Source organism: Hylaeus volcanicus, chromosome 8 (assembly GCF_026283585.1).
Source record: "Hylaeus volcanicus isolate JK05 chromosome 8, UHH_iyHylVolc1.0_haploid, whole genome shotgun sequence".
Lineage (NCBI taxonomy): Eukaryota > Metazoa > Arthropoda > Insecta > Hymenoptera > Colletidae > Hylaeus > Hylaeus volcanicus.
This window is the reverse complement of record NC_071983.1, coordinates 2,285,651-2,298,725: the sequence shown is the minus strand read 5'-3', so window position 1 is coordinate 2,298,725 and position 13,075 is coordinate 2,285,651. Positions and strand designations below refer to the sequence as shown.

Below are 13,075 nucleotides of genomic sequence, written 5' to 3'. Positions count from 1 at the left end.
AATTAATTCCGCTCCGACTCGTTCGAAGAGTGTTTCTAAACAAGTCTCGAGCAAGGTATTTTTCCAGCGTTTCCAACGCCAGGTCCGAAACCCTCGTCCGCGAAGAGGGAAAACACAAAAAGACTGCGCGCGTTCAGTGGACAGTTCCTCGACAAGCGGCCGACTCAATTCCGCAGGCCTGTCCCATTCGCGGCTCCGAATTCCGCGCTCCGATGGAACGTGCGAGGACAAATAAACGACGGAGAACAAACCGAGCTAAAAGAGGCATCCGCCAGACGGATTCCCCTCAAAAGGGAACCGCGATCCAATTACCTCGTTGTCCGCGTTTGGTTCGCCGTCTCGTTCCCTCCGCGCGAGCCAAAATTCGCGTCGGATTCGCTCGCGCCCCAGATGCCACTTTGGATTATCTCGTGCGTACTAATCCGCCGACACGGTGTTTGAGCTATTATTCAGCCGGTTACAGGCCACCGAGAGGCGCCTAGGTAAATATGCTTCGAAAGACAAAGGAGATTCGCAAACGCGCGTCACGGCGATGACTGACGACGCGGATAACGTCGCGTCTAGCTCGCGAAGGATCGTCAGTCGAACGATCTAGCAGACTTACTGTAAACGCCTGAGATTCGAGCTGGTTGATTTCACTTGCTAATGGTCTAAGCGTTTTCAGGCATGTAAACAATGACCGAAATAAAAAATGTATTCCTGTTTGAATCTCGTTTATTTATATCGAAATATCAACCCAAAGAATCTAAATCTAAACATTTGTGAAATAAAGTTGGGATTTTGCACGTGTTTCCTAGTTTTAAATATATTAATGTCGCAATATGTCACTTCGACGGTGTTTCCCCAGCGTAAACACGCGATATTTAAATAATATCGCGAAATAGATGTTTTTCCCGTTCGGTAGAAAATCTAACAAATACGAGTATAATTTTTCAGCGGGTCTCTGATGTTTACACCGATCCATCTAAATGAAAATATGGTCGTTCGACAATGTTTGCACTGCGAGAAATCAAAGGAAAATACTCGGTCCTCTGTCGCGATGATTTTTTATTTGCAACAATATCAACCGCGACGAAGGTACGCGGGTTTACTGCAAGACGTCGTTGACACAGCAATATTTCCGTGGCAAAGCACAATATCTCGATGGTTATCTCGAGGCAGAGAATTTTAAGAGCTAATAATGCACCGTTTCGCGAGCATATTACGTCCTCCGAAATGCAATATTCTGAAAGCCGATTTAAACAGACAGCGGAAGAGTCTTTTCTGTTTGTTCCACGCTCACGTAACTCCTGAATGGAACTCGAGGCTAGACGGTGGGAATAATTTAACCGAAGATATATAAGTTTTCTATTTAGAAAAAAGAAAAGGGATAAAACGGTTTCGGTCTCGAGTGCCAAGTATAGACGTTTCTCAGCTTGGAATCATTTATCAAAGTAGAGGAAAAGAGAAACACGCGAAACTAAACGAAATTTTTAATAGAAACTTGAATTGAATTCCGAATAGAAGTTTACGAAAGGGTGAAATATTCGATCCATTCTTAGAGTGTTCGATGACATTATTCGATTGCCCTGACGTAATATGTAGCGTCCAACGCACGGATATCCGATTACTCGCAACCCTTGCAAATATGCGGTGCTGCTTTGTGTTACGCGCGCCCCTAGGAATGCCCGCAGTGCTAACATTTCCGATATTTGAGCACGATACGATCCGTTATTCGTCGTGGCCAAACATAAATCACTAGGCGTGCATGTTCTGGGATCCGGGGGACAGTCGTGGTCGTATTCGATGCATGCACACCCTTGAGGAACGTGATCGATGGAGAACACCCCCCCTGAGGAACCATTGCCTCTGACTTGTTGCTCGACCCTTTGTCGAAGACCTTACGATATCTACGATTCTACAAACGATTAAAGTAAAAAAGTAAAAGAAGAGAGAAATGGATGCTCCCCACTAACGAATAATCGAATCTTCAATTTCTCTGCTCCACAGAAATATCACGGTATCGTCGATGATTCATCGTATCAATATTTTTGGTTGGACAATTCTACAGATAAGATTCCCCGAAAATCTTTCCACGAAATATTACGAATGGCTATCACAGCCGTCCCGGAAGAACTTTATCGAATACGAGTGCGAAATTGATATCAGTGGCTGTTATCTAAAGGTTAATAGCACCGAACTGTGTCGCGATCGCGAAACTTCGCGATATTACTGGAATGTCGTTACGTCAGAGTTGTTTACATCCGGTCCCGTGGCGAGAAAGACGGGGAGCGCAGGTCGATTCGATCGGAAGTGGCACCGATCGAGCAACATTTCTGCGCGAAAACCTGTACGCCGCTTTCGCGTCAGAGATTAATCGAGTGTGAAACGGCGGACTGGTTTCGACGCATCGTGTAATTCCAAGCATGTGAGCACGGTAGCGCGAAACCTGGATCGCGGCTGTACGAATATCAGCGTTTCTGATTAACGGCCTGGTTAAAATAAAATGATGAATCTAGTTCCCGAAGGATGAAAATGTAACGAGAATTCGTGAATGGCGATACATCTCGGACCGTAAAGGCCAGGGGTCCCGCAAAAGAGAAAATGTAAAAATTAAAAAGAAATCACGCGAAAAGCAGGACTCGCGTTGCACGCGTTGAAAATGGAAGGTTTAAAGGGGTAATCGAGCAGGGAGCCACCCCGCAATTTGCCTTCCCACGAGCATTTCGCGCGCACGCGAACCAAACGTGCGTTTTACGCGTGCGACCCATTTAATAATCGCCAGGCCTGCTCATGCGAACTGATGATTCGTTAACGACGTTAACAACGACTGGCTTGTTCCACCCTGGAATTGAGTTCCCCCGTTACAACCGAGATCTTTTCAAACAAGGTATTATGGCGTGTAACTACCCCGACTAACTACCTTGTCGAATGCGAGTCCGGTTTCGGACATTTTTAACGGAAACACTATCCAATGTACAAGCTTCAAATTAAGGACATAGGGTGGTTCACATTTTGAAGTGTGATTGATAAAATTTACGTTGAAAAATATTGAAAAATATTGAAAAATTACGAGACACCAGATTTTTCTCGGAACATGTTTACATACTTTTCTATTCTGGTGTCTTTACTAGGGGTAAGACCCAACGGGCCTACGAAAAGCTCGGCTACCTCGGGTTCGCTAAATCCGTACTATAACTGTACTTCATTAGAAGACACACCTACAGTGCCTGAGGGTGTGATACATAAGAATTTTATATATAAGAATTTTTCATTTCAAGGATAGAGCAGAATTTGCATTTAAGAATCGTGGCTCTCCGATGTATCTTTTTTTTTTAAAGGGAACTTTAATTCAGTCGGTGGATGAAATGTTGGACGTTAACGTATGAAAGGAAGAAAATTTAAGCAGATTCAACCGGTTGGATCGGCATCGTTTCACGGGTGCTCCAGGGCCGTTCAAATAGGGGATTTCAATAGGTGGAGGAACGGTTCCGGGTAATCGGAACGGGCGATGATTTTAATTGAAATTTCGATAGTCGAATGAACATTCCGGGATTGAAAAGGCAATTAAGATCGAAGGGGCGATATATCGGTGGCTGTGACGCAAATTCGTAATGGAACTCGATTTTGCCCGGGATGTGTTCGATTCGCTGAAATAGAGATTGGTTCTTCGCGTGCACCGATCCACCAAAGAAAATAGCGAATTCGCGCGAGCTTGATCGAACTATCGATGTTATCTCTAATGGTGGCGAGCGGGGATTGGCAAAATTCTTATCTCGATAAAAATGTCCAATAACCGGTGACACGAAACAGGTTTGTATTGTTACTGCGATACAGGCTGTGGGTAGATAAAAGATAAACATCGCAATTGCGATATGGTTAAATAAATTTTTCGATTAATAAGCATTCTGGCATTGTCTAATATTATTTAATTATTTGATAGATAGACGAATATATTTTAAACAAAAACTAAAAATATAAAATAGTTCAATTTTACTTAATACATAGTTTCACTGCCGACATCGTGAAACAATTATACTTCACCTAATAATTAGTGTATATAGTTTCATCAATTGTAGAATAATAAAGACGTGAAAGTACATAAACCGTATTTAAAAAATTGAACCTTCCACTCGAATACATTCCAACTATAATTTCGTTTCTTATCCACTACTCGAGTAAAAGTTTGCCAATTTCCGTTCCCAAGTCCCTTCCACTTGCTCAGTGATCCATTCTCAGCTGGACGAGAACATTTAAATGCCCTTTGTATTCTAGCCAAAGGACATTTAAATGTCCCCGTGCATTCTGGCGGGTGTTTCGACCCGAGCGAGTCCTAAGTGCAGGCAATTTCATTATTTTTCAAACGCTGAGGAAAAAGTCGCCTCGCTCCGAACGAACCGTTAACGATTTCCATCCTTTAGTCGGGGGTCGGAGTTAAATTAACAACAATCAAAGGGAACAATAGGTGAGAAACAATACCTTGAAGCCGGTCAGATAGGAATTTTTTAAATTTGATTTACGCGAGGCCGAAGCATTAATGAATAATGAAGTCTCCGTCATGGAGGATTTTCTCTAATGTGAAATAATGAACAGAACAGAAGCATAATAAATGCATCAAAGACCGCTCGAAGAAACAACCGATAAAAAGGGTAAATAATAAATCGACTTAATAACGCAACAGAGGAAATGAGGTTGAAGTTCGCTTAGTCGAGCTGTTTTTGCACGAATACTATTCGATACTTTCTTGTTATTTCAACCCTTAGTTAACCAACCCCCGGCGAGGCCAGCAAGGTATATGGACAAACTTGTCGAGCGTGGCGGTGTATCGCGTTCAAATATCGGAAATCGGTTCATTGTGCGCAGTCGGAAACCCGTTGACGATTCGAAACTCGCCGCGAGAACATTATTTACGATATAATTATTTGTAAAGAACGAGCCACGAACCGATTTCCCGACGACAAACGCGACCGCGACGAAATACGATGCTCTCCATTGCCCGGCCGACAGCTAATTGGACGCAACCAGCGCTCCAATGGAAAAATTAACGGAGACGAATACGTTGGGAAGTTTCACGAGCCGCGGTGTTGGGAATATTGTCTCTTTTAAACGACGAATGAGGTCGCACCTCGTCTGGATATCGGTTTAACGCGACTCTTGAGTGAAATGGAAACGAAAATTCGGTTACGATTAGAGTAAACTCGAGGGAATTAGAATAACGTTTTAATTAAATAGCGAAACAAAATTGTTCTCTGAACAATACGAACGCCTGGATACGTACATTTCCGCCAAAAAGTTAGTCGAAATTTGCTACGATTGCAATACTTTGTTCCTTTACGGGTTGAAAGGTGGATGAAAATAAAAGTGCGTGCATCGTAAGCGCGAACCGGCAATTATTTTCAACGATAAATTTTTCCGTCGCTTCGTACGCAAAAATATTTAGCCCCGGACGCTTCACCGGCGCTTTTCACCGCGTAACTTTATGGAAATTTTGGCGCACGGGCGAGCTTCGTTTAAATTTCATTGTTTCGAAAACGAGCAGCTCTCGTTCCCGACAACTATCCCGAAGCTTACCCTGTCGCTTAACGAGTTAGAGACACGACAACTGTGGGTGGCTAACATACTAGGTGTAGAAATTAATTCTGTGACCTTATATTCAATTATACGTACATAACTGAACCAGGAGTGTTTATGCAAATTCTTATGTTCACAAATGGTTAAATGTTAAATATTGTCCAATTTCTCTCTCTTATTATGCCCACAAACTGCGCCAACAAAACATCTAGAATCCTCTAGTGCTTCGGAGCGTTAAGAATGCACAGACAATGCACTCTTGACCTTTTCGAACATGGTTTTAAGGAGACTACGCGAGAGCCTGCGGTGCCTTTAAAGAGGAAGCTCCTTAACGAGTAAATATTATACGCGGAACGTTGTTTCTGCGATGGCTGTGACCTTGAACGTGCAACTATACGCGCGAGCCATAGCAAATCTCTACGACGAAAGCAAAAACTCGAGGTACCAAGAATGTTACACGAACAAAGTTTCACGTATACTTCAAAATATTTATGCTTTCGTCTCTCGCAGATGTTCCTCTAACGCTCCCATTCTTCTCAAAATAGACACCCTATCGACCACTGACTCTTTCGCAACGTTCGCTTATTCTATTAAACAGTTATTCTGATAACCTCGTTTTCGTTGCCTAGGAACTGTTACACAATAATTGTACAATTCAAACACTAACATCCGCGCATACGGATTTCAGCGATGACCTTTTGATTGTATATTTAAAATCGGAGCGGTTAGAAACACGGAGAAACGAAGTACAACCGAATGTGTCAAATTTTGCCCGACACGTCCTCTAACAAATTAAACAACATAAACGATAACGCTAGAAAGTGAGCACCACTGGGTACCGATGATTTAAGACACGTTCCGTTAAGCGCGTACATACGCATTAGGAGAATGTCTGTCGTGGGATGAGACCCGCCACTCCTACGAATCCCACGATTGAAAAATACGCATACGCATACGTATCCGTGCGTGACATCTATCCATCTACTCCGTTCGACGACACGTTAATCGCGCGCAAACGAACCAAAGGGGGGCTCTTTAATCGAAAACGACGCGGTGACTTTGACATTTCGAACCATCGGCCCGTCGCACGTATCCGATTAAGATTTTCTAAAACGGAGTCGAAGGAAGACGCAGTACACGCGACCCGTACGCGTGGTGTGGTCATTGACGCATCAGGTGTCAGTCACCTCTAAAGGGTACGCGAGTCTCACGTGTGCGCCTTGTACGTCGATCCTCGACGGCGATATCGGACCACGTGCCGACGATTTTCCATTCGTTTTCGCGATTTCGTTTTTCGAACGTCGCGGAGGATCGTGCGTGTACGCCGAGGAACGTGGAATGAAAGACACTCACCCAGTTTTTAGCGATGGACGCGCGCCCGCCAGCCGATTCACGTTGCTCTTCCTTCCTATGTCGTCTTCGATCTCTCCTAGTCCGTCCTCGTTACCTTTCACTGTTTCGCAACGTGTCAGCGATGGAATCGGTCGAGCACCGCGTCCTGATGGCGAGTCACTTGTCACGAGTGCTCAGAGAGGCACCGAGAATCACTACGACGAGATCCGCCGACGAGGTGAAACGTCGGTTACGCGTACCGGTACGAACACACTGCGGAAACGCAGCACGGACACAACTGGTCCACACCGCACCATGGATCAGCTGCTACTATCCCAGCGCTGCCGCGCGCAGCGGCACGCGCTCGTACTAAGTGGTGGGGGAAGGGCGGGAACACGCGACTCGAGCGTAATCATTGGTAGCGATGGGAACGATATTAGAGCTACACGATTCCTCGAAATACCGTGTAGTTTTTTTTTTTAATTTAATTTAATAATCTAATTTAGTACCGATAGGATTGCTGCGGTATCAGTTCCTGTATAACTATTGGCCAATGTGATCGTAACTATCGATCGAAATCGCGGTCGAAAGCGATCGGCGCGACCGCAAAAGTCCTTCCGCAGGAAGGGAAAAATAAACGATATATGAGAAACCACGAAACTTTTTTAAGACACACTTTCTTCAGGTCACATCTTACACTGAAATATATCACTCGTCTTAATGTCTTCGATATCTCCCGTGCTTATGCAATAAGTATAAATCTAGCAAATATTAGCAAGCAGTTGTCTACCAACATTTATCACAGACTCGTGATTTTGTAGGGAAGTCAAACAAGTTTTTTTATAAAGTTGAAAATATTTGTTCGTTTAGTTTGTTTGTTTTCTTTAAGGTGCACGAGAGAAACATCCTCGCACTGGAATAGTAAGTATACATATTTTACATCCCTCGGTTCATTTGGATGTTTAACAATTTTTATACTGAATTGGGAAGCTATCTAGCGACGAACAGATCGAACTAACTTTAGCGTTTCGTCAGCGCCCTCGGTGGAAAAACGTCCAAGTTTGTAGCACAATAGTTTCCTCTTTTGGTAATAAATATCACCAGCTAACTGGTTTGATTGTTTTTCGTGTTTTATTGTTAATGTAACCTTTAGTCAAGAAAGAAAATGCATAATGCAATACGATAAGCTCATAAGTTTACGTATAGATATATCGCGAAAATTAATATTATTTTACCGATGTTCATCATACTGTGTAGATAAAATATTAGTTGCGCCATCTAGTAAAAGAAAGAGAAACTATTACTTCACGACAAACTTGGGCGTTCTACCGTAGATGGCGCTGTCAAAAGGCTTGAAGTTAGTTTAATGTAACGATACATGAAACTACCTTCAGAATTGTTTAAAAATTGATTATGTCACGCGATCCAGGAATACTATGTTTCCGACATTGTTGCAACAAAAGTATATTTTGCAAAAGTGTTCCAAAGATATGTCCAATTTGTCAATCGTCTATTGCGAATTATAATACAGAACCATTTTTGATTCCGTATCCATATACAAATGCTATCTATCAACCAGCTGCTGTAGTTGTTAGACCATCACAGGGCAACTTTCTAAACGAGTATTCTATTCTTAACGATTTGCATATAGGAATCACAAATTCTCAAGGAATTGTCCATGAGTACGACAAGCAAGGTATAATAATAAACGATCATTCCAAATGGACAGATTGCATTGCACTAAAGATAACTCCTATATGTTGGGATTATCACTGGGATGAAACACTTCAAGCCATACTAAAGGATAATAAATGGAGATCTGACAACTATGATGAAGTTACAATGAACTGTTTTAATTTTGTCATAGAATTCATAAATAATTTGCAATATATGAATATGATATTCATAAGCAAAGAGAATATGTGCGACAAACTGATATTGGCAAAAATTCAAGAAGCAGTTAAATATAATTCTGTGTTCAAAAGCTTAGAACATAATGACTACTTTATAACATAAAAACTTCATGAAATATTAAAAGTGTATTTTGTACATATGAAATCAAATTTTTGTAATCTACTGGAATATATTTGAAAACCGTTTATGTATATTGTTTTTTACCAAATTACACACACCCATCAGCCTCACTTGTTTATTTAAAAAATTATTTTGTATCTTCTAATTGTCTCTATTCGTTGTTGTTTATCACCAATTGTGTCTGGAATGGCAGAAGACCATAAAAAGTTTTTTTACTTGACGGAGTAGTAGTTATTGCACCACAGTTAACACTAACAGTTTCCCCAATAACTAACAAAGTATATTGTAAAATAAAACACGTGTTTTTTACTTTAAAACTCATCACAAACAATTTTTGCAATGGCTTAACCTCTAAACCAGACGGAAGTGCCCTCCGTTCTAAACACACTAATAGCTGTCTGTTACCTACGAAACAGTTTTGATAGCGCCATCTGTGAATGATAAATGGAGCTGTTTCTCTACAAGTTTGAGCGTTTTACCGTTGAGGGCAGCAAAAATATTTCTTGCAGAAGGTTAGGTTAGGTAGACTCCACTGTCATTTTTCATTCATCTGATTCGATCCATACGAGTATCTGGTACTGTGTGTATATATTTAAAAATATGAAGATTACTTAATTATTCATTCCCAAAATGTTTGTCGATAAAATGAGTTTTAAAAAGATTAGACTGCCTTCACTGGGTAGAAACTACAGACAGTTTCTTTGGTTAGTAAGAAATTCATCAACTAACAGCGATCAGCACAAATTTGACGTTATTGTTGTTGGTGGTGGTCATGCTGGTACAGAAGCTTGTGCAGCTGCTGCTAGAATGGGTGCAAAGACCTTACTGGTTACCCATAAGAAAAGTACAGTTGGTGAAATGTCATGTAATCCATCGTTTGGTGGAATTGGAAAAGGAAATCTCATGAGAGAAGTTGATGCCTTAGATGGAGTGTGTTGTAGAATCTGTGATCTGTCTGGAATTCATTATACTATACTAAATAAGAGTAAAGGACCAGCTGTATGGGGGTATAGAGCACAGATCGATCGTGGTTTATATAAGAAACATCTCCAAGAAGAACTTTTCAACACATCTGGCTTAGAAATATGTGAGTCTTCTGTTGAAGATTTAATTATACAAGGAAATACACCAAGTTGCCATGGAATAATTCTAAGTATACCAATCTCTATTGTAATGAAGATATACGATTACTTTGAATGAATTCAATATTCAAAGGGATTGTGTTGCAGAGGATGGAACAAAAATACATAGCAATGCAGTTATTATAACAACAGGGACCTTTCTAAAGGGTCAAATCAATATTGGCTTAGAAAAGAGACCTGCTGGTAGAATGGGTGATGAACCAAGCATTGGTCTAGCCAATACACTAGAGAGAGTTGGATTCAGAATGGGAAGATTAAAGACTGGTAATAGTCCTACATTTTCTTCTACAAGGATATCTCATAAAATAATTCTACTAATAATTCTCTTTATTATTTTAGGGACCCCACCACGGATAGAAAAAAGTACCATAGATTTTTCCAAATGTATAGTAAAGCTGCCAGACAAAGTATCAACACCTTTCTCATTTATGAATGAAACTGTTTGGCTACCAGTAGAAAAACAGCTAAAGTGTTATCTAACATGTACAACTGAAGCTGTCGCGAAGATAGTAAGGGATAACATGCATCAGAATTTGCATGTAACGCAAGAATTAACAGGTCCGCGATACTGTCCAAGCCTAGAAAGTAAAATTTTAAGGTTTGGTGCTATTCAGCATCCGATCTGGCTCGAACCAGAAGGCCTGGAATCTTCCATAATATATCCATCCGGATTGTCGTGTACGCTTCCGGCTGAGAAGCAGCAAGAGGTTATCAATTGTATTCCAGCATTAGAAAATGCAAAAATGCGTAAGTATTTTTTTTTTAAGTACTTAATCCGTCGTGGTTTAATTATTGTAGTACCATTGTCTATGCAGTGACACCCGGTTACGGAGTGGAGTACGATTACATCGATCCTAGAGAATTGACTGTTAGGTTAGAAACGAAAAAGATTCCAGGATTGTTCCTTGCTGGACAGATAAATGGAACCACTGGCTACGAAGAGGCCGCTGCGCAGGGGATTGTGGCAGGTGCCAATGCTGCAGCCAAGGTATCTCGTTCGCTGAATTTATCGGTATCACATTTTAGTTGAACGGTACATTTAAAACGTATAGCTTCTAGGTTCTCAGGAAAAAGCCATTGATAATAAGTAGAACGGAGGCCTATATCGGTGTTCTTATCGACGATCTCATCATTCAAGGCACGACCGAGCCCTACAGAATGTTCACTAGTCGATCAGAGTTTCGATTGAGTCTACGACCAGACAACGCTGACCAAAGGCTCACGAGAAAGGGATACGAAACTGGCTGCGTATCTGAGAAAAGAATGGCAAAAACAGAGGAGGTTCTGTCGAAACTAGAAGATGCTGTAAAATTGCTCCAAAGCGAAGTACGACCGTGTTCGCAATGGCAAAAATTATTGAAAATTAAACAATCCAAAAACTCTCAGATGAAGTCTGCCTTGGATATGTTGGGTATGTCAGGGGATGTTGTGACCGTCGATATGCTAAGTTCGATGTTTCCTGATCGTTTTGGTCACCTCGTCGATGACCCGGTCATCGCCCGAAGATTACAGGTTTGCGAATGTTATTGTCTGTAGCTCGTTCGTGCCCGTTAGAGCGCAGTAGTCTCTTATGTTACGAGTTATCGATACATCAGTACAGATTCGCCGTTGATTATTATGACCAATCAATTGATCTTCTAGATCGAAGCGATTTATGCACATGGCATCGAGAAACAACTGCACGAGGTCAATGAAATTCGCAAGAACGAACAGATGGTGATACCTTCGGACATCGACTATAACTTGTAAGTTTAATTATTCGAAATGGAAGTTATTGATATCTGTTGACGATAATGATTGCTTTGCGTATCGATTCAGGCTGAGATTGAACTTGTCTATCGAGGAGAGAGAGAAGCTCTCGGAATTGCAACCGTACACGGTGGGTTATCTACAGCTTATCTAAATTCTATAGCTACATAACTGTCATCCTTTTTGCTCCCTAGATCGCTGCAGCCAGCCGAATCCCAGGAGTAACACCAGCGGCCATCTTGCGGCTGATATATTATGTAAAATCAAATGCGAATACAGTGTGTAACGTGTAATCGCGAATTACTGTAAATAAAGAATTTAATTTTAAACGAAAGATTTTTACTGTTTCTTTCCTTCTTTTCAGTCCACGTTCGCTTCGAATGAGTGCAGTGGTCGGAGATAACATCTGACGAAATCGTTCACCAAACGTCGACCCAAATACTCGAGATGTCACTCATTTATCACTGAGTAAACGTTCGTCTTACACGCAGAATAAACTGGTGGGTCGTTGGCCTCCTACGTTTAGCCACTGGATAGACCGTGCTAGCTATCGCCGGTCCTTAAATACAAGCTCGTCTAATATTTGGCAAGAATTATCGAAGGTTGATGTTTACGATCGATTCCAAACATAGCATCGTAGACTGCAACTGATGTCTCGTTGTTAAATCATGCCTAAATAAATGTAAGATCAATTTAGTATTCTCGATGTGTGGCATGGACTCGCAATAGTGGGACAGGACTAATTGCGGGACGCCTGTAAAATTCGTTTAATAAGACCCTCGTGTAATTGTCTCTAACTTACAATGCGGTCGAAGTTTCCGTTTCGGTCGACGCGACTAACGACAGAGTCCATGGCAGGGAAGTTGCCTGATCGAATTAACTAGGGTCCGTCCAGCTTCAAACTTCTCGCTACCGAATCGATGATGCATACTCAGGGTAAACGTCGTTACGAGATTATTGCCGTAACCAGTTTACTTTTCGGCGGAGCGGGAATCCGTGACCTTGCGTTTCATAAAATCTTGACAAGTAAACTCGACGATAGTCAAGGTCTGCACTTTCCTCGATATTCTAAATAATCAGCTGAGTATCAGTTCAAATCGTAGATGCAAAAAGTACCGTGTGTCTAATACAACGTTACCTTGCTTTATTTCCGTGGTGTTCGAGGACCGTGGAATATGGAGGTCGGATGACAGTGGACAGGAGACGTACTAACAGTTATCATTTATTACCATTAGTGCGATAGTAAATACTGTTACGATACATTGTAC

The 13,075-nt window shown here is 41.6% G+C and overlaps 3 protein-coding genes across 8 annotated transcripts in view; 2 read left to right on the top strand and 1 right to left on the bottom strand.

Moving 5' to 3' along the window:
• Positions 1-7,759, bottom strand: part of LOC128881340 (protein-tyrosine sulfotransferase) — a 154,468-nt gene extending 146,709 nt beyond the window's left edge. For 4 of the 6 annotated variants that reach the window (XM_054132284.1, XM_054132283.1, XM_054132288.1 and 1 more), the window contains exon 1: positions 6,904-7,758. The gene's annotated coding sequence lies outside the window, so the exon portion shown is untranslated. Of the gene's footprint in view, positions 1-6,903 lie in introns of all 6 variants that reach the window. The other 2 variants (XM_054132287.1, XM_054132290.1) reach the window with 1 other exon arrangement.
• Positions 7,760-7,812: 53 nt separating this feature from the next.
• On the top strand, positions 7,813-8,981 carry LOC128881341 (MKRN2 opposite strand protein). The gene has a single exon (XM_054132291.1). It carries the CDS (start codon positions 8,296-8,298, stop codon positions 8,896-8,898), a length of 603 nt encoding a protein of 200 aa, XP_053988266.1. The 5' UTR covers positions 7,813-8,295; the 3' UTR covers positions 8,899-8,981.
• Positions 8,982-9,413: 432 nt separating this feature from the next.
• LOC128881337 (protein MTO1 homolog, mitochondrial) lies at positions 9,414-12,141 on the top strand. The gene is made up of 8 exons (XM_054132281.1): positions 9,414-10,069; positions 10,146-10,322; positions 10,398-10,805; positions 10,874-11,046; positions 11,118-11,570; positions 11,700-11,803; positions 11,877-11,937; positions 12,002-12,141. The coding sequence occupies exons 1-8, from the start codon at positions 9,547-9,549 to the stop codon at positions 12,098-12,100; spliced, it is 1,998 nt and encodes a 665-aa protein (XP_053988256.1). The 5' UTR covers positions 9,414-9,546; the 3' UTR covers positions 12,101-12,141.
• Positions 12,142-13,075: the final 934 nt, after the last annotated feature.

Bases quoted from the DNA above. Each gene is read 5' to 3' on its own strand.
- LOC128881341 (XM_054132291.1), top strand. From the start codon at position 8,296: ATGTCACGCGATCCAGGAATACTATGTTTCCGACATTGTTGCAACAAA.
- LOC128881337 (XM_054132281.1), top strand. From the start codon at position 9,547: ATGTTTGTCGATAAAATGAGTTTTAAAAAGATTAGACTGCCTTCACTG. The intron at 10,806-10,873 runs GTAAGTATTTTT...TTGTCTATGCAG, and splicing joins ATTAGAAAATGCAAAAATGC to TGACACCCGGTTACGGAGTG. The intron at 11,938-12,001 runs GTGGGTTATCTA...TTTGCTCCCTAG, and splicing joins CGGAATTGCAACCGTACACG to ATCGCTGCAGCCAGCCGAAT.